Source organism: Vulpes lagopus, chromosome 2 (genome assembly GCF_018345385.1).
Source record: "Vulpes lagopus strain Blue_001 chromosome 2, ASM1834538v1, whole genome shotgun sequence".
NCBI lineage: Eukaryota > Metazoa > Chordata > Mammalia > Carnivora > Canidae > Vulpes > Vulpes lagopus.
Window position 1 is genome coordinate 67,335,336 of NC_054825.1, and position 24,803 is coordinate 67,360,138.

Genomic DNA, 24,803 nt, shown 5'->3' on the forward strand with positions numbered 1-24,803 from the left:
TGATAGACAACATTTTTACCCTTCAATAATCAACACAAAAGAAAATGAGACAGTACCAGCAGTAAACAACAGATCTTGTTAAATGTTTCATACCTCTCTTTGTTTGGTTTAATGTTGATGTCACCAATGATATGGATATCTGCAAATTTTATCCTAAATTTGCTCAGAAGGGAAGCCATTCTGGAAATATAAGAGAGAAATACTTCATCATTGCATAGGCGACTATTTTCAGGCAAAGAGTTCACAGCTTATTTCAGCTTCATGTTCAAAGGCTCTGCTTAGTGTTTGATTTCCATCACAGTATATTAAATGCGACCAAGCTATTCCACTGATGGCAAAGACAAATTCTTGTAGGTGCAGATCCTAGGAAGAGCAAACCCAACTCTGCATTCACATTTCAGGTAAGATAACATAGAGCTGTACATACTTCCTTATCATTTGGGAAAAAAGAGGACAAATTTAATATTATTGACTATCATCTTGCTGATAATTTTTAGAGTTACTGACAATGTACTGACAGACTAATAATTATGATATATTATTATATATTGGCGGTTCTTCCCCTGGCAACTGAAATTTTTGATACAATTTCAAAGTTACAGAAAAGCTGCAAGGACAGCATACACAAAGAAATCCCAGATCTTGCCAATTGTTTATATCTTGCCCCATTTGATTTAACACTTTTTCTCTTTATATACAGCTACAGCTGTCTATCTACAGCTTTCTTTCCTTTTCTTCTTGCTTTCTGCTCACCTACCCACCTGCCTAGCTTCCATCTAAAGTAAGCTACTGCTCTTAGGCTCCTTTATCTATAAATATTTCAGTATTTTCTAAGAATAACAACATCCTTTTATGCAAACAGAGTACAGTCTTTGAAATCAGGAAATTTAACGCTGATGCCATGCTATCATCTAATCCACCAGCCATCTTTAAATTTCATCACTTGCCCCCAGTAAGTTACTGGAGGTCTTAAGAAAATACAAATTATTATAGCCATCATGTTAGTTTTCATTATAATATGACTCTCTTTAAGAGGAATGAAATATATTAATCATATAATATATATAATAAAATTATATATTTAAGCATGTATAATATATTTAATATATATTATCCTTCCAGGATGGGGGAGAAAATATGACAAATTACTGAATAAATGTCTGCCATTATTTTGTGACTTTTGGAAGGGCTCAGGACTTAGGCTTGCCATGAGGGCTGCTGAAGGTCTCTTTCCAGATTTCCACCAGAGACGTTTGGATGCACCACATTCTCAACATGCTTGCTGCTTCCACAGCTACACATCAGGGTCTCCACAGTTAAATCAATGACAAAGATGCAAATTTAGTTCCCAAAGATCACTCTGGGGACTGATTTGAATTTTTTAAGTAAAAGAGTTTTCAATAGTCATCCATTTGAACTCTTTCAAGCCACAGATGAGAAACAGAGGGCCTAGATCTGTGCCCTGACTGTTGTTGCAAGGTCCTGCGGCTCACTGAGGGCAGGGCTGGGACTAGGACCAGGTTTGGTCTCTCAGTTCTATTTTAGGGTGCTCTGCTGGAGTAATCACCACAAATTAACAGGTTCCACCTGCCCCAAGGAAGCTACTGGACACAGATTCCTTTGGGATTTTCCTTTCTTGGATACAGTCACTAGTCAAAGCAAAGCAAACATTATACAAGACAATGATAGTCTCATTCAAGACTTGAGATGAGGCTTCTGTGTCAAACTCCTTTTTGAAAGCATTTGTGGCAGGGGATCAAGAGACACAAAGAGAGTGATTACAAGAATTATGCAGATAATTTAATGACCAAAAAACTAACTAAACACAAGGCCTATCACTATGGCTTTGTCTTTAGATCTCTTGTGTCTCAGAAACACTTAAAGTTCTTAAAATTAAAGCAACAGACATCCAAAGTGTTCTAACACAGAGTGATGAGTTACTTACGCAATTTTTTCTTCTTCAATGCGATTGATCTTCCCTCCAACATAGATTCTTAATTTACAGTCTTTCCATTTTTTTCTGAGAGTCAAGATATAGGGGATAAGGAGTGTTAACCCTAAAGAAAGAGTAAATTATGACAGAAGGAATGAGTATGTCTCACAAAGAGGAAATGAATAGCTTTACATCTTTATTCATTCCCACATTCATTGCTCCTAAATAATTTAAAATCTTTGGAAAACACAGAAATATTATTCTTTAACTGATACTGTGTTTATATACCTTCCCGTGCTGTTTGTTAAATTGATCAACATAGTACTTCTGCTCCCTAGTGTATATTCTGGAATTGTTTTTACCTCCATCATCAAATAACCACCACACATCAATTGTGCCTTTTCCTTGCTTCTTTTTAAATTGGGTGCTGGCTTCCACCAATTTCTGGTTGAACTCCCCCACATGCATTGATTGGATCGTGTTCATGCTGCTATCTGTAATGAAAGAAAAAGTAGTATACACATTTGCATTTTGAAGAAAGAAACAAAATAACTAGCCAATAAATCTATTCAGGGAAATAGAGGAAGGGTCATGGATCTGTATTTTTTTATACTTACTGGTAAACAGTGAGCTCTGAAAAGAAGAGATAAAGGTCAAGTCCCATAGTAATTTAGGTCACCTTTAAAAGTTCAAAAAAATTTGATACTGGTTTCATGATTACAGTTTTTATAATAAAGCAGTAGATTATTTTCAGGTCTCTAGTAATCTCAGGGTAGAATTATTATTTAGGCAGGTAACAATGCTAAATTATCTGATACAATAGCTAAAATATCACCATTTTCCAAAATTTCAGATATAACAACTTAATCATATTTTCAAATTTACTTGAAAGTAGAAGATGTGGTGATTGGTTTTCTAGATATAAGCAATAGAAGCAGAATTATTTCTTCATTAGAGCATTCATTTGAGTGCAATGGGTGTAAATTCCATGAATGTCTGGATTATAAAGTTGGCTAGGGACCAAATGCATCTTGATTCTATGCCCCTTAGGTCCTAATATTAGCCTGGCTTGATGCTTTTCTGTTTCCAAGGAGACTTGTGAAGCAAAGGGAAAGCCACTGAGCTATTTGAATCTCAATGAATGAGATGAACAAGCCAGGAAATACAGAAAGACAAAATTCCTTTACTTGAGGTAGAGATAAGGATGTACAGAAAGTTCTTCAAATTTTATTTTTATTTTTTTTTAATTTTTTTACTGCACTTTCCACCCTCTCAAGGATATAGTGAAAGTATACCAGGGAATTAGGCCAGTGTTTGAGCAGGACCCTGGCTCCTATTTGCCAGTAGAGATTTTCATTGCTACACCATATATATTATTTCTCATTTCCACATCTTTTAAAGTTGTGACTTCATTGCTCTGTTTCAAAGGGATGGTGTCAGCAAAGTGCTTAGAGTAGGGCTGACAGCTGCTACAGAGCTTCCTCTCTGATCTGAGGGGTTCTGAAGATGCTTTGTTCCGTCTTTTGCCGCTTCCATGTTTACGGCCTGTCAGTTCCGAAGCAATTATCTTACATGGCTTCTATCTCCCTAGGACTGCTGAGGGAGAAAGTAAATATCTTGACAAAATGGACCAAACTCTGCCCCCACTTACATGCAAATCAAAGCATCCCGAGGACTCCTGTATTAGTGCCTGGAGGTAGGGCTTGTCCTGATCTAGAACTCAAAAAGAGTTGTCAACCAGTGAAAGCCCAGAGCTGTGAAGGAGCCTACTTTAGAGCTGTGTTTGAAATTTGAGGTGTTGGAAAGAAAACCTAACATTATTTTGCTTTTCTGAGCAATGAGACATGCTGACTTTCGGAGGATGTATTTTTGCCAAAAGATCTGTGATGCAGAAACAGGCTTCTAGAAGAAATAATAAGTCCCTTTTCATTAATAAGAACATTGATGCTTCCCTTCTCCCCCATCAGCCAAAAAACCAGTATTGGGCTATGACTTCTGAATTTTCCATTGCTTTTCCCAACTGTAACTAACATTGAATGATTGAATGGCAGAGCGGATTCAATGAATAGTTAACATTTCTCATGAATAAACCAAATAATTGAAAAGGAAAGAAGACTGTTAGCATCCAGATGGTCTTATTCTAATATTTACACCCCGAAGGTCCCAATGTACCTCCAGCTTGAGATTCAAACACATCATTTTCCTAGACAATGTCATGTTAAGGTATGCAATACTTAATAGGCTTTCCTATAGCCCATCAAATATTCCAGGAACCCAAGGGTATTTTAGTATTTGAGTGAGGGCAATGTTTATATTTCATGTTATTCTATGTAAATATATAAAAAATATTATATTACAGGTGAAACTTTGTCCTTGGGTGACAGTAGGAAAACAAGCAAAGAGAACCAAACCTCTCCTGGGGTATTAGAGAGCCTCATTGAAGGACGTCTTTAAAAGGTTGAGGCTTGTCAGACTAGACTGGAAGCCTGCTAAGTTTCAATCTGGATCTTGCTATTTGACTCAAAAACTCTCCCAGAGAAATGATCTTTTCTGGGGCTCACACCAAGTGACTTCAGGTATAGGATTGTGTATGTTAACATTCTAATTTTCTACCAGCAGAGGTCGCCATGGACCTCATTAAACTCAACCTGCAGTGTTTCTGAGAAGGAAGCAATTTTCAGTTTTCAAAAAACTCAGATCACCTGTGTAAAAGTTGTACAAAAAGCTCTCAGTCTGTGGTCTTCTATTCCTGGGGTGCATACTGGACGTTCAGAGGTAAGTGTGCCACTCAGCTGAAATCTACAGGTAATCAGTATCAAGAAAGTTGCAAGGCCAGAATTCTGATTTGTGTTAAAGACAGATGCTTTTTCGAAATTAGGGTTCTAAATAGATCCCTCATTTAATTGTACTGGTTACCTTTCAGTCTCCTGAAATGTCTGCAAGGGGTGTGTGTGTGTGTGTGTGTGTGTGTGTGTAGATAAGTCCACACGGGAATTGGTTCTAAAATTCCTATCCCCTTTCCATCTTAATTAAGAAATATCTATTTTATGGCACTCAAATCTCTGTAAGCACTATAGGACTCCCAAACCAAATACTGCTATTTTATACTTAAGTTTTTACAATAAGATGGTGCAAAAAGCTTACTGTTACTGATAAATAACATGCACATTTCATCTATACTACTGTCTGGAAAGAAGCATCTCTTAAGTTCTTCTCTAACTCATTGCCCCCAACATCTTAGATGCTGACTTCTAAACCCTAAGATACTTAAGCAGTGGCTCATTTTTGTCTATTTCTTGTGAATTTTATTTTATTTTTAAAAAGATTTTATTTATTTATGAGAGACACACAGAGAGAGGCAGGGACATAGGCAGTGGGAGAAGCTGGCTTCCTGCGGGGAGCCTGATGTGAGACTTGATCCCAGGACCCCAGGATCACCACCAAGATCCCATGAGGGGAGACACTCAACCACTGAGCCACTCAGGTGCTCCTTTACTTGTGAATTTTAAAAGTACTTACCTTTCTTAGGAGTTGGCTTAGTAATGTTCAACTTGCTAGCTTTTTTAAACAAGCCTCGGATGCCTCCACTTCCTTCTTCACATTCGTTATCTTTGATAGTGGCTTCCAAAGCCAGCCTCTCCTGTTCCAATTTCTCTAATTCATCTAATGAAAGAAGACAAAAAAATCACTTATTTAACTCAGAGTGACAAAGCTTCTAGTAGCGACCTTATAAAAGATTTTAATATAAAAAAAGTGTCCCATTTGCAACGACTTGGATGGAGCTAGAGAGTATTATACTAAGTGAAGTAAGTCAGTGGGGGAAAGACAAATACCCTATGATCTCACTCATATGTAGAATTTAAGAAAGAAAACAGATGAGCATATGGGAAGGGGGAAAAAAGGAGAGAAGGAAACAAACCATAAGTGACTCTTAATGATAGAGGACATACTGAGGGGTGATGAAGGGAAGAGGGTGGGAGATGGGCACTAAGGAGGGCACTTGTGATGAGCACTGGGTGTTGTATGTAAGTGATGAATCACTGAATTCTACTCTAGAAACTGATACTGCACTGTATGTTCACTAAATTTAAGTAACAAGAAAATAAAAAATAAAAATGGTGTCTATGTAATAAAATTATACATCATATGATTTTTTCCAAATGATTATTAAAAAGTAATATACATCAGCAAATTGTATTCAGAAAGTGATAACTAGCTCAGGAAAATAGCTCTATGTGTGGTTATAATACATGAAGTTGATAGGTTTTTATGTGTGAAGGTAAGGGAGGCTATGTAACGATATCTTCATTCACATCTGGCAAAACCCAAAAAAGATCCACGGTACATAAGATCTTGTACACTGTACACCACTGATTTCCTGACCTACACTACTGGGTTTGATATTTGACAAGTGGAAGTGCCAAAATTACCAAAGTATACCGGGTATATATCAGGTACACGACAAAGCCTCCTAAATTGCAGCATAAAACTAGATGGCAAGAGTTAAGGAAAGGTAACCAAACCTTATTATAAAGCCTTGTATGGGCTCCAAATAAAAATTACAGTGAACCATGTCCACTAACAATTCTTTTTTTAGAGAGAGAGAGAGAGTCAGTGAGCATGAGTTTGCACACGTGTGCACTGGGCGGGGGCCAGGGATGGGGCAGAGGGAGAGAGAGAGAGAGAATCTTACTCAGGCTTCACACCCAGTGCAGAGTCCTCACAACCCTGAGATCATGACCTGAGCCGAAATCAAGAATTAAACACTTAACTGACTGAGCCATCCAGGCACCCCAACAATTCCTTCTGATAAGCAAAATACTTTCTGGAATGAGTGACCCAAGAGTAAGAAAGAAAAGCTTAGGTTTCTGTGTGCCTATCAGATTTCAAACTGCTAGAAAGGGTCTCACAACACTCAAGTCTGGAATAAGAGGCAAGCCTTGCAGCTTTCTGTCCAGGGCTTAGACCTACTGTCCAAGCTTTGATGTTGCATCTGGCTACCTTTTATCTGTTTTGGATTCTGATTGTGACAAAAAATTCCTAACTGTTATGTAATGCCTTGCATCTGTCTCTGACCTCAGCCTGCATTGGGTCAGGGTATATAAGACTTCAAAAGCAGTCCCGGGACAGCGCTAAAGCATGATGGGCATTCCTGCTTACAGGAATGGTAGGCGAGGTGGCCTCTTGTCAGATCCCCTCATCTTCTTGCTCACTGAGAACAGACACTTAGAAAATGAGCAATATTCTGAGGAACAGAGTAGAAAACCTAGCTTCAGTGTTACACAGCTGTGGTAGGGCTTCTGTAAATGTCAACCCTTGGAGCCTGTTGCCTTATCTATCTGGGAAGCGAAGCTATACAAACTCTAGATTTATCAATTATGTACTAACTAAATCTGTCAGGACAGTCACATCCCTAGACGGTGGTGTTATTCAGCTATACAGAATTGTCTGGCCTCTTTCCAGGTCTTAGCAATTAATCTTTTGCCAGTGGCATGAGATTTAAGGTCAAATCACCCATGTGATTTCCCCAAAGCTTCAAAGGTTCTCAAGATCAGCAACTATAGAAAAATCTGATAAATTAGACTGATGGTATTAAAGTTCAGACAGGAGTTGCTTACCTCTGACGTTCGAAAGGTGAACCCAAGCTGCATTGCACTGGGGGTCGTGACCGATTACAGCTCTGTTGCGGGCTTTATGTGACATTAAGCAAGTCATTTACTTTTCCTATGCCTCTGATTTCCTATCTGTGAAATGGAAAATTGTAACCCTTCCCCTTTCCTACTCTCTCGGCTCCACAAAAAGAAATAAACACCACTTTCTGCATGGTGCTTTGTTGCTCCTGAAAGAACAAAGCAACGAGCGTGTTCTATAGGCAGTGTATTTATGCAACTTCTGGAAATGGGCTCAGTCATGCAAAGCATATTGGGTATTTTGAGAAGCCTGGGAGTTATTTTAGCAGTTACTATTTATTGCGCACACTTTGGGTGCCAGGGACTGTGCTGCATATTACTCCTTCCCCAGTGACTCAAGATAGTTACTATTATTACTCTCATTTTGTAGATGAAGGCTCAGAAAGGTTAAGTAATTTGTCTGATGTCACCCAGTAAATAACAGGGTTCAAATGCAAAGAGGTCAGCCTGACTCCAAATGCTGATGCTTTCCCCTCTGAAGACCTTTTGCTTTTTTTCTCATTACTATTATCTCAGAGCTGTTCCATTAACCTCCAACACTTCATCACTGGGCGAACCCACACACTCTCAGGCAAATGGTGTAATGCCAAGTTCCTTCCCCAAACTACAGCCCTCACACATGTCATTTTCAAGGGAGGACCCTAAAAATATATGTGACAGACTGCCCCAGGGCAGTGACACTGGCAGCATCCCTGCCCCGGGTAATGGCCCCCTCGCTACTATCTATTGTTTGGGAGGCTGTGGGGTCACCTCTTTGCAGGTGTCTGGAAGGTGCATATTTGTGAGCTTCTTTGGAGGCAACTGCAAGGGCCATGCCGGGGGAAGTTTCTTTTGCTTTACTTTTTTGGCAGGCTCCAGCACACCCTGAGATTAGGCACTAGTTGCCATGTTCTTTGTCTTCTAGGTTGGACAAGAGAGGAAAAAAGATAAATCCTCCTTTGTAACAGCTGGCTGAGTGAACTGGGAGCTCCTCCAACTATTTGCTCAAAGGTATGTACACAGCCCATCCTGGACAGAGCAAACCGCAAAAATCCCAGGCCCCAGAGACAAAACCAGACCTCGCTTGAATGCGTCAGATTCAGCAGTCCCCTCAAAGACAACAGACAGAGGCCAATGGAGGCAGTCTGTTCTAAGGGGCTAAAATCTGCTTGCCTGGCCATCTTGGGTTTTCACATTCACACAGTGATCCGATCACTTGCACAGTGATTTTGCAAATTCTTATTAGAGCTAATTCTTAATTATTCACTTTGTAGGTGATCTAAGGCCTCCTCCTGTGTAATCCATCCTTTTCTAATTTCGGTGCTAAGCAGAAGTGACGGTTTGATGATCTGTTCTGAATGATCTATCTGGTGTACTGCTTGCCTCTGCTCATGTGTGAGTCAAGAAGAGTAGATAGACTTTGTCAAAATCCTTTCGAGAGTACTGGCTAGCTGACTTGCAAAAGTGTGCCACTGGCCACAAGGGGGTGAGCCAAGGGGGTATGAATGGATAGATATAAACCTATTTCCACGGGGCTGACAATAAAAATTACTCATTCCATCACAATCACATTTGTAATGTTCTGGATTCACAAAGCCCTTTCCATGTGGTATCTTATTTGTTACCAGTGCCAGTGCTGGGATGCAGGCAGAGCCAGTGGCATTCTCCCCATCTTACTGTGAAGGAAACAGGCTCAGACAGTTCAAGGTTGCACAGCTGGTGATGCAAGCTCCTGCTTCCAATTCTAGTATTCTCCCTTGTTACCATCCTCCCTCAGTGATATGCTCTGACTGCCAATATCTGCCTATTGAAGAAATACACAGTCTGCATTTTTTGAAGAAGCCACCCCCCAACTTCCCAAATGGAGAAATGTCTACATTTCCATGATACTCTGCTTCCACCTTTATTCCACTAACTATAACTGTAAGACAGGGAATAGAGTTTTAAGATACATGTTTATTTTATGCCCTCTAGACCGCAAATTCTTGGAGGTAGCTTATGTCATATTTCATTGCCTCCATATATTGAGAGCTTATTTTGTGCCACATACAATGCCAAACATTTTGTGCAGCTATACTATCTTTAATCTGAAACAACAAATCTGTGAGCTAGGTGATATGATTATTTCCATCTGAAAATGTGAAAAGTGAAACAGAGAAGATGAGTAATCTGACTAAGGCTGCACAGAGAAAAAGTGTCAAGCTGGAATTTGATCCCAGTTCTGACTGACTTTAAAGCCTATGCTTAGACTTCTCACATCCTTAGTTGTGTCCATGCCTCCCTACTAGAGTCTACCACCGAGAAGAGTCTGTTGGAATAAAAGAACAAGTCAATGCTATTCAACACAGTTCAATATATTTGAAAGTATCTCTGGAAAGGAAGGAAAACAAAAGGATAGTTGTCAGGGATGAGCATGTGTAATGTACTGTGTTGCAAGGAAGCAGGGTTAATGCTGTATACAGAGTTATAAAAAGAGGGCCTAATAGGGGCCTAATCAGGGCTTCAAGGCAGGCTGGAATGTGACAGAAGTTAGGACAGGCAGGTTTGAGCCGAAGAATGAGAGGCAAGGAAAGGGATCCTTTTCTTGAAAAGATCCACCATCTGGGCATCAGGTGGGAATTTGAACTTTCCATAGTAGAGAATCCTATAGTTCTATCACGACTGACAAAACCACAATGTGTGTGTGTGTGTGTGAGAGAGAGAGAGAGAGAATAAAAGCCTGCCTGTCTCTCAGTGCCCTGATAATCTGTGAGGTTCTAATGATGGGGGGAAAAAAAGCTTAGACCTTTATAGTCTCTCAGTTGAGTGGGTTTCTTTTTTTTTAATATTTTATTTATTTATTCATGAGAGGCAGAGACACAAGCAGAGGGAGAAGCAGGCTCCATGCAGGGAGCTAGATGTGGGACTCGATCCCAGGACTCCAGGATCAGGCCCTGGGCTGAAGGTGGCACTAAACCACTGAGCCACCAGGCCTGCCCCAGTTGAGTGGGTTTCTAACCAATTCTTTAGATACACTCCCCAAGCAGTTCTCATAATAAGAACAAAGAGTGACCCTGAGCCATGCCTTCATACAAATGCCAAAACCCCTTGAACAGTAGTTATCCATTTTCAAGTGTTTTATAAATTGGTTGTATGGTAACTAACTGGAGTGACTACAGTTTGAAATTTAATTTAGTTGTCAAGATTGCTTCAAATATTCTATCTCCTTTTTTTTTTTTAAAGATTTTATTTATTTATTCATGAGAGACACACAGAGAGAGGCAGAGACACAGGCAGAGGGAAAAGTAGGCTTCCTGCAAGGAGCCTGATGTGGGACTTGATCCCAGGACCCCAGGATCATGACCTGAGCCAAAGGCAGATGCTCAACCACTGAGCCAGCCAGTTCCCCTTCGTCTTTTTTTAAAAAGATGTTTTAGAAATAGGTAGGAGTCTACAGATTACGATTCACTTTGAATCTCTCAGATGGAGAGCAGTCAATTATCTGACAGCAGAAGAGCTAGCAGGGAAACCCACTGAGGAATCGTGTCCCCTCCCACTTCACAGCATCCTTACTCTTCATTAATTATTAAATTATGATTCTTTCCTGGGTCAATCAGCTCAGAGCTGTAAATGCTCACATGAATCAACGTGACTTACCCCAGGTGAAGTCTCGTTGAATTGAAGGCAGGAAGCAATCCTGCAGTGGTCGTCTTCCAATCAAGTAATTATTTACTACACTGCCATCTGTCTTTATTTTGCTAAGCCACTCCATCAGACACAGCAGAATCCCCATGCTCTGAGATGGCCATAAATCGTGTAGTACTTACATGGAACACTTGACCGCAATATATTGCGGATCACGTTTCATCACTTTATTCCTACCAGTACAATTTGGACTCTTTGTTGTAGTTGGCAAACTTGCTAAATACCCCTGGGAAGCAAACAATATGAAATACCGCATTTTTGGTGTTGTCAGGCAATAAATTAATTTATTACGAGAAACTATCAGCCATCAGTATCGGAAGAGTTGCTGCGGTATACAAGTTAGAATGTTATGAGCATCGATCTTATTTATATACAAAAGTTATTCTCCTCACATAAGCCTGTGACACAGTATAGAAATAATTGTCATTAGCTGGTAAATTACCTATAAAGCTGATTTCTATTCACTGCTTTATTAACTACAGTATATGGGCACTCTGAATTGCTAATATTTCCTTTAAATTATAATCTGTGATGACACTGTGGTGCCTGTGTTGGAAAAGCTATGATGATAATCATTAACATAGTGTAATGCAATACTTAAGATTTATCAGGCTCTTATTAAGCCCTATATTACAGTATAATATAATGAAACACAAGCTTATTTCTTCCAATTCAAAATCTAATATGAGGATGGTGTCATAAATTACATAAACTTCAAAACAATGCATAGAAGTGTGGCGTAAAGTTAATTTCTATCATTATGCTGTTGTTTTTCTGCATGTTCGTCATGTATTTGTATAATACTGTTTTTTGTTTATCCTAGATAATTGGTACTTATAATTATTTTGTTAACATCCAACTGTATTTTTCCCTTTCTTGACTAAGAAGCAGAAATATTTCAAACATCAAAGTTGATATAAATTGGATACATCCCTTGGGAAATTAAAAAGGGATGCAGTTCACTGCCAGGATTCTTTCAGAAATACTACAAAATTTGCTTGCTGTATCACCTTACAGGACTATATTGATGGTTGCTTTTTGGCAGATGGAGAAGTGAAGGTGGGAGCAATATTTTCCAGCTACGTCACATCTTTCGGCTTGAAGAGATCAAGATAACGTACAAAGCAAATGTGTAATCTATATACAAATTGTATTTTGTATTCTCATTTTTTAGATGGGAAAACACTATAGCACAAAAGGCAAAAAAAATTAAAGCAAAATGTAGAAAGTTAGCAACAGAACAGCTCTCTTAATATTAGATTTTTGTAATCGTTGTTAACATCATGTCTATTTTATCATGAACAACAGGTAGTTCCTCCCCCCAACTTTAAAGGAATTGTTCCATCCCCATATCTCAGATTTCATCATTGGTTCTCCTTATCTTAATCATTGTCCTCTCTAGATCTCCTTCCTAAAAGATAGAAGAGTAGTTTCAAATGGACATGGGTCTGAATCTTACCTCTACCAGTTGCTAGCCTTGTGCATCTTGGGTAAATCAGCTATAAAATGGGGTTAAAGATAGTGCATTCTTCATTCTTCATAGGGTAGTTGGGATGACAAGTGTTATGGGTGAACATTAAGTACATACATGGCAATAAGTGCTCAAAAATGGTTAAGAGTACCTGGCTGGGTGCAGAGCATGTGACTCTGGATCCTGGGGTTGTGAGTTCAAGCCTCACATTGGACATGGAGCCTACTTAAAAAAATGCTAGCTGTTGCTGCTAATGTATTAAGTTTTACTAGAAAGAACTATGAATTAATCATGAACACTGGGAATTAGTATATCCATTTGGAAATGTAAAATGTCCATAAAAGACAATAGGGACATAAAAAAAGGGAAGCGTGAGGCACCAGAGTATCCTCTTTGCTACAGTTTTGCACAGGATAGACTCTCAGTTTTATTTTTTAAAGCTATTCATACATAATCATAGAGTATACACATTGGATAGTGATTCTCTATCCTATGTAAATGCTTGATCTCCAGTTTCCTCTTCTTTCTCCTTCTCCCTTAACACACACCAGAATGGCTGCATCAGGAAGTTGGCCTAATCCTCGCACGCTGCCTGCTGTTATGATGGAGGTAATCATACATGGCCAGATAGAATCTGGACCGTCAGGCACCGGCACTCTCAGATCCCTTGGAGGCTTTTCCTTTCAACTGAACTGATCCTGCAAAATTCAGATCTTCCTCTATCTGATGACCAACTACCACTAAACAAAAACTGGACAACCAGCAAGACTCCTCCACCTTCAAAGAGACTTGAGAGCATTGTGCATGATCCTCCTCAATCTACCACTCCACCCTATCTACATACCTCATAATCAATGCTCACCTCTCTTGCTCTAATTTTAGAAGATGAAGCATTTTTTAGTTTTTCTCTTTCAAGCTGCCTCTTCCATCCACACCCTTCCCTTGATTCATCCTGTTCCTCCAGAATCTTACTCCACGGGTTGCCTTTATTTTTTTTTTTCCCCTCTACATTCAATTTCTCACATTCTCTTGGACCCATTTCTCCAATCTGAAATATCCCCCTCTCTTCCATTCTAAGGTCGATGGGTCTTCCTATGATAAATCTTCTCAATCTCACTCTCCTTTGCATCCAAACTTCTAAAGGTGTTGGGCCACACCCATATTCTCTGCTTCATTGTCTCATATTTTCTCTTCAACCCACTGCAATCTGGATCCTGTCAACACAGCTCTATAGATAATATTCTCACTAAGGTTATCTGTGCCATGTCAATTGCATTTCATTCAGAACCTTACTAGAATTTCCTGCTGTATTTGACAATAGTGATGATTCTTATTTTGAGCACTCTGCTCCCATGGCTTCCATGACACCACAGATTCCTGATTCCTTTACCTTTCTCAATGCTCCTTTCCTGCTCCTTCTTTGGGGCTCATCCCTTGTGTCTTGGGGTTCTTGACTACATGCACTCTTTGGGTTATATTTTCCAGTGTCGCTGTTTCAATTTTCATCTTAACTATAATGTTTTCTGTATCAGTCCACTCGGCTTGCCACAACACATACCACAGACTGGGTACTTAAACAACAGACATTTATTTTCTCACAGTTCTGGAGACTAGAAGTACACAATCAAGGTGTTGGTAGGATGGTTTCATTCTGAGGCCCCACTCCTTGGAACGTAGATGGTTGTCTTTTCCCTTTCCTCTGAGTGAAACTTCTCTTTTGATAAAGATATTGGATTAAGGCCCATCCTAGTGATCTTATTTTATCTTACTTACCTCCTAAAAGACCTTACTTCCAAATACAGCTACATTCTGAGGTTGGGATTTCACCATAGAATTCTGAGGGGACATAGTTTGGCCTATAGCATCTCCTAAATCTGTATCTCCAGATCACATTTCTCCTTGAAGACCAGGACTGTCTAACTGGCTATGGGGTATTTCTGGTAGAAACTCCCAAAGGAGATTATTTAAATCTACTCTTCCTCTGTGTTTCTCATTTCCACAGGTAGCACTGTTTGAAAGTACTGTTGTCCTTTCCACTCCATCCCTGGTTCTAGTTCAGGCTGTTGCCTTCTCTGCCTTTGATTATCATAAAAATCTTTTTTTTGATTTTTGATTTGTCTCCCTGTTTCCATTCTAGTCCCCTTGGAGTCCATGTCCCCTCACTAAAATCTCTTCAATTGTTCCTCATTGTTTGCACAATATGTCCACACTTTTTAATATGGCAAATGAAGCTTTTAAAATCAGGATCATGTATCAGCCGCCTCAAATTTCACTACTGTCTGCTTCATAATTTCTATTTCAGTAACACATATCTGTTTTGGGTAGCCCATAAACCCCATTCTTCCATAATCTCATGTATTCACACCTTTGCTGATGCTTTTCTCTTTGCCAAGAATGCTGATCCCCAAACTCTCTCATTTCTCTCTCACCCAACATTGCCTAGTTAATTCTACTCATCTCTAGGGTAATTTCCTCCAGAAAGACTTCTTGGAGTATGATGACCCCCTCTCTTTCCCATTATACTCTATTAATATACTTGTTAGCACATGAATAATACACCCATACCCATTTCTAGGCTGTGAATCTCTTGAGGATACACACTCTTAATAGGCTTGGTTAACCCAGCACTTCATTTACACCATGCCTGGTACACAAGAGATATCTAGAAAAATATCCCTTTGTTTTAGTGTCAGTCATCAGTGGACTCTATTTTGAAGTTCATAGAAAGAGGTAAGTCACAAATTAGTGCCCTGTCCTAATTCAATGACTCTTTAGATGTGTCCTTTATTTCATATGTAAGAGAGTATATTTAAACCCTTAGGACTAAACAAGTATACTAAATCCTCTATAGGGAAAAAGCAGAATCACTAATCTGAGTTAGTGTTTCTGCCTTGGACTTAGATTAGTGATACACAGTCTGATACATTCAGCTCATTTCCATGTTAGCTGCAAACAGATCATAGACTCTGAAAAAAAAATACATGGTTTTTCAAGGAAAGAATTAATCTTTGTTTTCTCAAACTTCTTGCCGAAATTAATTCAGCAGTTTATTTCACCAAAGATATTCATTTTCAGTGATGCTGGCTTTGTGGTTTTGTGATAAGAAGGATAATTTATGACTGCCCTGGATTATTCTGTTTTTTATTTACTTAGACAAAGGCCTTTTGTGTTAGCAATGGAGAAAACACCAGGGAAGTGTACACATCTCAGATCAGCACAAGAATGTAAGCTCCATCGTTAGGGGTTTTATCTGTATTGTACACTGCTGTATCTCCAGCATACACCTAGAAAAAGGCCAGGTGTGGAATAGGTGCTCAACAAATATTTGTTGGTTAATAAAGAAAGTACATACCTTGCACTTGAAGAACCTGAGAGATGTCAAACCCTTGGCTGATTCTGACTATGACCACACCAATCTCAAAATCAAATGCATCACTGAAAGAAAAGGCAAAGCAGTTAGTGATTTAAAAGACTCCTTTAATCCTGAGGCTTTGTACTACTAATAAGAAATTCTAAGATTCTCAATTCTAAGATTTTAATGGAACTAAACTGTGAAAATTCCCTTAGAATACAGCCAAGAGATGATGCCTTTTTTGTTAGTTTGTTTTTCTCCCTTTCTGCCTTTTAAAAATGTTTTTTGGCAAAAGGTAACTAATTCATTTACTCTGGAACCAATTTATTCAAATAATACTGTCACCTAGAATTTTGATTAAGAGTTTGTCACATACTTTTAAAATAATTGTTTCTTTTCTAATGTAAGCATATATTTAGAACAGAGAGTTTCCAGGTTGCAAAGACCCTTTGAAATTATTAGCTAAATCCCTACTTATTGGGGATCCCTGGGTGGCACAGCAGTTTGGCGCCTGCCTTTGGCCCAGGGCGCGATCCTGGAGACCCGGGATCGAATCCCACATCGGGCTCCCGGTGCATGGAGCCTGCTTCTCCCTCTGCCTGTGTCTCTGCCTCTCTCTCTCTCTCTCTGTAACTATCATAAATAAATAAATTTTAAAAAAAATCCCTACTTATTGAGAAAGAATCCTACAACATTTCTGACATCAAGTTCCTGGCTAAAAATATCTCCAGATCCTCCAAAGAAATTTCACCATTGACTCTGGGCAGAGCACTTGAAGTGATGCTTTCTCATGACAATCCTGTGCCATTGAAGTTGGCTGTTGTGCTTTATCTACGCTCGATTCAATAGATTTAGATTATTAGAAGGAAAAGAAAGTCTCTCTTTCTTTTATTTCTCTTCTTGTAGAATATTTTTTCTTAATATTTTCCCCTAAATATGGGGCAAACCAATCAGTACTTTTGAGTTCATTTAAAATTTTCTCCTTGGAGGTTCCTTTGTTCAGTCTCGAATGAATCTGAAGCCTTGTACACTTCCCATCGGAGGTCACCCTCTACCAGAAATAATGCAGTTTTGATTGTCTTACCACAGGCAAACAAGTTTCTAATAGCCAAAGTGAACCTGAATTATCAAATAATGATATAAATAAATTCAGTGTAATATGAACATCCATGCAAAATTCAAATTGTAAGTGATCTTCATCAAGCAACATAGACTCATTGTAGCAAAAGTTGCCACAAAACAAATTCATGGTAAATCTTGTTTCCATTGTCCACAATTATAAAATTTAGACAATGCTTTCCACAAGAAATATTTGATCCTGTATTAGGCAGAATAATTTTAGACACCCTCCCCCAACCCCGCCAAGATGTCCACATTCTAATCCCTGACCTGTGAGTATGTCACCTTATATGGCAAAAGGGACTTCGCAGGTGTGATTAGATTAAGGATTTTGACATGAGGAGATTAACCTAGATTATCTGTGAAGGCCCAGTGTAATCACCAGGCTCCTTAAAGCACATTGGGGAAGCAAGAGAGGTCAGAGTAATCTGAGGAATATTTGACCCATCAAGAGCTTTGAAGATGGAGGAAACGGGCAATGAGCTGTGGGCTGCCTCTAGAATTTAGAAAAGGCAAGGCTAGGGATTCTCTTGTAGAGCTTCCAGAAGAGAATATAGCCTAGCCCACACCTCAGTGTTAGCCCAGTGAATTAGTCTCAGACCTTTAGCCTATGAAATTTGTGTTGTTTTCAGCCACTAAGTTTGAGGTAAATTCTTCACAGCAGCCAGTGAGAACTAATATAGATTCTAATTAAAATTAAACCATATCTAATAATATTATAAACATTTAAAATCTTTTACTCAAAGAAAAATGATAAAATACTATACTATTGTAACAATACCCCTATGTTAACAATTATACCATGTTTTAAGTCATAAAATAAAACCAAACAGAAAGGGAAATATAACACAAAGTGGATGTATGTCTTCCTTCTATGTTGACCTCACTGCTGTGGTAGTAAAAAGTTAAAGTCATTTAACTTTACTAAGCCAGATAAGTTTTATACTAGTACAAACTTGAGCCACCTTAACATTGAACTTTACTACCGAGAAGACCAATTATTAATTTAGTATAAAACCCAGAAGTCTCCTTGGCCTATTATTACTGGGTTTGATTATTTTGGTACCTTTGGATTTCTAGAATGTTTGGAATTGTGGGGAGGGTGGAAGACAACACCAGATAATTTTGTATCAACTAAAGGACGTTTAATGACTGAAGGTTTACATATGTCTTTCTGTTTGCTCCAACCCTTTTCTTCTGGAAGATGAAGGTGAAATTTCTTTTCTCTCCACCCTTTCCCTCCCCTGATGGTAAAAATGAAATTTTACTGAAGAATCTGGATAGCAGAAAGCAGATCTAAGCTATTTCCAAGAATGGTCAGCAACTATGATTCTAAATATATCAAAATGCTGGTTGCTGAGCATGGTAAAATTCTGACCTTGATCACCTGCTTTAGCCTTAACCTACTGAACTTAAGGCATCAGCAGGGGCCACAGTAGGTGGCATCCAGACCTCATACCTTCGGGGAACACAATTTGGGCAAATGCATTTAACACACAGGTTCTCCATGTTAGGAGGATTATTAAGTGAATTTCTGTTTCATAAGTAATGCATATAAATTTCAGAAAATGAAAAATTATTGTCTTATACTTCTTTTCAACAAACTAATACTCGAATGCTTTTGTAATGTTCCCCAAACCTCCCCCAGATAATGATAAATATGATGTTTGTTCTAGCAGGGGCCAGCAACACAGCCTGGTATAAGAAGCACTGTGTGTGTATATATTATTTTGAAGATGTGAGGATTTGTTTCCTGTGTATTACAGACTTTTAAAGTACAGCCAGACTTCTCAGGGCACACTCTCTGCCCTGTGGTATTGAATCAGAGCAAAGCCAGACTCCAGACAGAAAATCTTCCATTTTCAGAGTTGTTGACAAAAGATGGCTGTTAGCATAGCTAACATTGCTCCTCATAAGACAAATCCGATTAAATATTTTCAGGCCTGGAAGAAAGGCTATTTTCTAGAATGGTCACTGAGGACACCCTGAGCCTTTCCATATGTGAAGAATTTGTTTTCCCTTAATTCAGAAGAAAGAACTAAACTAGGTAATACTTTGGGTATACACGTACTTTGGGAGGCAGCAGAGCATTGTGGTCATGAGTCTGAACCTTGAATTTAATTGTCCTGGGTTGAAATTCCAGCTCTATTACAACACTGTCATTTTCTTCAGGTTATTTAATTTTTAACATCCGTATCTACTTATAAAATGGGAACAGTATTAGTATTACCAAGGCTCCTTGTGAGAATTCAATGGGATAATTCATGCTAAGGACACTAGCCTGGAACCTGCTAGTCTTTTAAGGATATCATCATTGCCCTTGTTCTAAGATTTTCCCAATATTTAGATATTAGATGTCACATCTCATTTAAAACTCCCCTTTTGTCTTAAACCAACACAGAGGCACTGATATATGACAGCCTCATATCAGCCAAAGAGGGAGCTGAGGCTCTGGGGTAATAAACTCTTGATCCCAAGGCTCGGGAGAAGACAATGAGTGAACTGGGCACACTAGCCAACCCAAGATTCCAGATGTTTTGAAAGAACATTTCCTTCCTCACCTAGCTGTCCTTTGCTTTTAAACTTATGAATTGGTTTTGAGATGGTAACCCTTAATATTTATCTTTTTCTTTGATGTCAAGTTTCTTCCACCCTACCACCTCTGACACTATGATCCCCCCTCCAGTTCTATTAGTGGCAGTATTTTTTCACTTTGGTAAAGAATTCAGGGTACTGGGGGAATGTCCTCCTCTTAGGCAATTTAATCTGGTACAGCAGCACCTGTTATGTACCACCCTGGTTAGTGTTTGTAAACAGAACCCGTCTCGAAAGCCATTACTTACTGTATGATTCCCACATAGTTCTCAATCTCTGTCAAGGGAGCTTTCCTCCAGTTTTTTTTATATCCAATCACCAGAGTGTTTGGCTTCATTCTTCCTAAGCCCGAGGCCTAAACAGAGGAGATAAACACATAGGCAATCCTTTCCATACCAGGAAACTACCACTGCAAATGAAAAATAATGCCCACAAGAGCACTGAAGTAATGTCCTGAAGATTCTGAAGATTAGATTACATTTTAGTGCATGTCCTTCATGCCCGTACCCAAGCATAAAATAGAAAGATTAGTTCTAAATCATCTCAGCCATAAATGGATTTTAGATGACAGAAATGTAGCTTTTCCAAATTAGCAGTCATTTGCATTTCTTCTGACACACTCATTAAAATGGTTCAATAATTTAAAATCAAGTGAGGGTCGGCTTAACCGTTGGCATGCGTGTTGTAACTTAGTGGTTCAAAGCTCATTTCCACCTGTTTTATCCATAATGTCATTAGCTATAAAATCCCTGTTTGGAAAATTCTTAGATACAAGGATCACTGAAACTTCTAGTTACATTATTTATTGACGAGTAAGTGAGCTATGTCTCCAGGACCTAATCCTCTTACATGACAGTATCATTAATAGTCATCTTTCACCTCAGGTTTCACTCCCCCCATTAGATGGCAGGATATGGCTTCCAGTTAATTAAACTTCATTCAGCAATATTATTGAGCACCTATTAATTGCAGAGTGTTATGGTAGGTGTGGTGGAAGAGCAGTGAGGCATAATCTTTGGCCCTATAGAGCTCAGAGTAATGTGAAGGAGGCAAGATATACACAGATAATAATTCAAGTGCACATGCAGTAGGAACTCATCTGGAAGCAAAAGATGAAGAAGACTTGAATTCCAGCTGTGGATTCATGGCTGGCTTCAAGGGAGAGGTGATATTTGTTCCAGATCTTACAAGTTGGTTAGAGGTTGACAAGCACAGAAAGGAGAGCAGTGTGAGTGAAGGAAGGACACTCTTGGGTTACAGGAAGAGGGAAACCAGTCACCAGAATGGGACATGTTAAGGGGGATACTTAGAAAGTAGGAGGAGACAGGCATTGATGGAAGGGTTCCTGAAATAAACTTTGTCTCCATGGTTGTTGTGTTTCTCCTAGAACTGTACAGGTAGCAGGACAACTCCTTAGGGCTGTCATTTGACACTTGGCAGGAGGGAGCTCGTCTTTTCTGTGACTACAGTTTGCGGATGTGATCATTCGTACCTTAGGATCTTAGATGCAAAGAAGGCTTTATCCAAAATGGTGTAAAGACCAGTGCTTTCCTTTAATTCCACCCAATCCTGCTCTTTTGTCCTGGTTTCCCTCTGTACTCCAATTTTCTTTGAGGAAATTCAAGTGAACAAGCTTTCTGCATTGTCAATTTTTTTGGTTTCTTCCAGATTAATATAACAATTATTTTCAAGACCTGTGTCTTTTCTCTCCCTGCTCATTCTTCATTGAAACTTCCTCGCTGAGATTTTTGTTTATCAATCTTTTGGGATAATTTTACCTTAGGTTGTGTAACCTTCTCAACATATTTCACCAAAGAGCTACTGAAAAGTAACTCACTACAGAAAATCAGCTTCTTAAAATGACATGTATTTCCATGGCTTCGCAAATTAATAACAGATGAAAAAAATGCTCACTGGGGGTAAGAGGTCTTTCAGAAATGGTTTCTCTACATGTGCAGCTACTTTGCAAGAGTTCTTCAGGAATATTAGAGACAGGAATGCACCAAATACTCTTAATCTCCAAAATATTGCAGTTTAATCAATGTTTTTTCTTTCCTGTCTGCATAAGCATCAGAGAGACCTGGACGCTGTCCTGAATTTTGACACTCCTGGAAACGGTAACTCTGAAAGTGAATACAAAATTTGGTAGATGTAGAATCAGGGCTTTCCAACCCCATAAAGCCAGAATGATTAGAAAGCCAACCCCTACAGTTTCTCAGGATCTCTTGGGTTATTTTAAGGATACTTCACCAGTCTAAGTTATGATGGGAACTCAGGAAAGATTCTATGTACTTATTATGGGAGGGGAGGAAAAAGGAAAGAATAAGGGGGAAGAAAATAGAACTGCAGGCTTTAGTGTTGAGCCACAGAGATTATTACATTTTATTCAACATTCTGGAAATAATTTAGAGGAATAGGAAGATTTTACGCCCAGATCACCACGCATTTATTTAGTCGAATCTAGCAGCTTGCCCTCACGCCATTTGCAAAAGAAAAAAGGAGCAGAATGCCTGACTTGAGCATTGCTATATGCAGTATGAGATGCAAAAATAGTTTGAAGTTTTAATAGGATCCTGAATGTCGTCAACCATCAGAACAAATTTGCATTTCAATAAGTGTGGGGACAGAATGTATGCTGGTGGCCAAAGGCAACCTCATTTTCCATTTTCAGTGTATCATCCATAGTTCATTGTAATAGAACCTCTCTGCTTTTGTTTTAGCTTTGCCTCTCCTCAGGAATTCAAAATGAATTCCTTAACCATCTGCATTGATCTCTGGTGCTATGCTGCCTAACTGGAGCCATTCATTTTGGGAGCTTCATTAACAGAGGAGTACTAATTGTCTTTTGCCTCCGTAGTCGTTCACTCAATGCCAGCCTTACCTGAAGGAGACTTCGGACACCATCTCTGAAACAATCTGCCGCTACTGCAGCATAAAAAGCCTTGATTTTGTTCTTTATAAGCCAGGCCTGCTTTTTTGCCATGCCACTGTTCATCTCTTTAACGCACAGCTTGCGCGGTCCCTGTACAACACGATGAAATATTGGTTAGAAGCCCTGCTATTACCCATCGCGCTGCTGTTGTTTTCTAAAGGACAAAAATAGCCAGCAATGCCCCACTGAGCTAAGAAATGGGAAAGAGGGGAAAACACCTCACTAAATATGGTTCCTGCAGATCCAACCCCTTGGAGTGGGCCTGTGCTCCTCCCATCATTCACCTGCCACCCAGAATGTCCAGATGCATTAACACTTGCTTAATTAACTGCCTCGTGCCAATGAAAGCAAGAGTGGAGGGCATCACAGCACAGGAAAAAAATACTGAAAATGCCACTGAAGAAATTCAGGATAAATACACAATCAACCTTTGACTCAATAGCAAGAGGCATGTTTAGGAACACTAAGGAAATCTCAGCTGGAGCCCAATTTGAAGAAATGGACAGAGATCCTGGAAGCCAGAACATGGTGAGTTGCCAAGTCCTGCCATGAACTACCACATCTTGACAATTCTATTAGGCCCTTCATTACTTTTTGTGTGTGGTTAAAACACCCTTGCACCATTATGTTGACTTACTCCCATCCAAATAAATTAAGATTTCCCTCTCACTTGGTGAATTTGGTAGGAACAAAAGTTCATATACCTAATGCATAGGAAGAATAGGAGAGTTTAAGAGAGAAGGAGGCAGGTGTTATTGTGGTAGCTTTTAATTTTAAGATTGGAGTTCTGGAAACACATTTTAACTTAAATTTTGATTATTTTTCTTCTCCTCTAAAGGTCCAAGCTAGCTCTTTTCTTTGCAAGTTTCAAATCAAACCCAAAAAGGGTTTCTGGTGATCTATAATGTGGCTGATAGGGTATGAATCCAATATTTTAGTAGGAAATTCTTTCAACTCATGGAGAGAGTAAGTATGTTGTTGAATTGTCTTAGATTTCATACGAGCTACCTGGGATCTTTTTTTTTTTTTTTTTTTAAAGATTTTATTTATTTATTTATTTATTTATTTATTTATTTATTTATTTATTCATGAGAGACATAGAGAAAGAGAGAGGCAGAGACGCAGGCAGAGGGAGAAGCAGGCTCCATGCAGGGAGCCTAACATGGGACTTGATCCCGGGTCTCCAGGATCACGCCCTGGGCTGAAGGTGGCGCTAAACAGCTGAGCCACCCAGGCTGCCCACCACCTGGGATCTTGATGAAATGCAGTATCGGGATCCCTGGGTGGGGCAGTGGTTTGGCGCCTGCCTTTGGCCCAGGGCGCGATCCTGGAGGCCCGGGATCGAATCCCACGTCGGGCTCCCGGTGCATGGAGCCTGCTTCTCCCTCTGCCTGTGTCTCTGCCTCTCTCTCTCTCTCTGTGTGACTATCATAAATAAAGAAAAAAAAAAAAAGAAAAAGAAATGCAGTATGTAGGTAGGTCTGGGATGAGGCTTAAGTTCTGCATTTCTAACAACCCCCCAGGTGACATGGATGCTGTTGGTCCTCAGACCATGCTTAGAGTCAAAGTCTCAGACGGTCTTCGATTGGAGAAAATGAGCTTGAGATGTATGAGAAAGATGCCAGGCTTTGTGATCTGCAGAACTGGTTTTTTTTTTTTTTTTTTAATTTTTTTTTTATTATTACTTATTTATGATAGTCACAGAGAGAGAGAGAGAGAGAGAGGCAGAGACACAGGCAGAGGGAGAAGCAGGCTCCACGCACCGGGAGCCCGATGTGGGATTCGATCCCGGGTCTCCAGGATCGTGCCCTGGGCCAAAGGCAGGCGCCGAACTGCTGCACCACCCAGGGATCCCAGAACTGGTTTTAAATCTAAGCTTGGCCACTTTGGAAATTTCTGATTATTTCTGAGCTTTGATATATTTTTTCTGAAAACAGGGATAAAATCTCTACCCTGAAATGTTGTTTTGAATAGTAATGATAAGTGCCTAGTCTGATGTTTGGAATACAGTAGGTACTCATCCAAATTTGGATGATTTTTACCATCTT

At 39.3% G+C, this 24,803-nt stretch overlaps 1 protein-coding gene across 3 annotated transcripts in view; it reads right to left on the minus strand.

Annotated features, from left to right (window-relative positions):
* The window catches only part of SLC12A1 (solute carrier family 12 member 1), a 91,906-nt gene that overhangs the window by 15,186 nt on the left and 51,917 nt on the right, over positions 1-24,803 (minus strand). For all 3 annotated transcript variants that reach the window (XM_041740500.1, XM_041740493.1, XM_041740489.1), the window contains exons 18-24: positions 22,705-22,845; positions 20,072-20,178; positions 16,110-16,192; positions 5,453-5,596; positions 2,296-2,427; positions 1,946-2,057; positions 94-180 (exon numbers count right to left, since the gene is read on the minus strand). In XM_041740500.1, the coding sequence (XP_041596434.1) occupies positions 94-180; positions 1,946-2,057; positions 2,296-2,427; positions 5,453-5,596; positions 16,110-16,192; positions 20,072-20,178; positions 22,705-22,845 (806 nt within the window). The remainder of the gene's footprint in view (positions 1-93; positions 181-1,945; positions 2,058-2,295; positions 2,428-5,452; positions 5,597-16,109; positions 16,193-20,071; positions 20,179-22,704; positions 22,846-24,803) is intronic.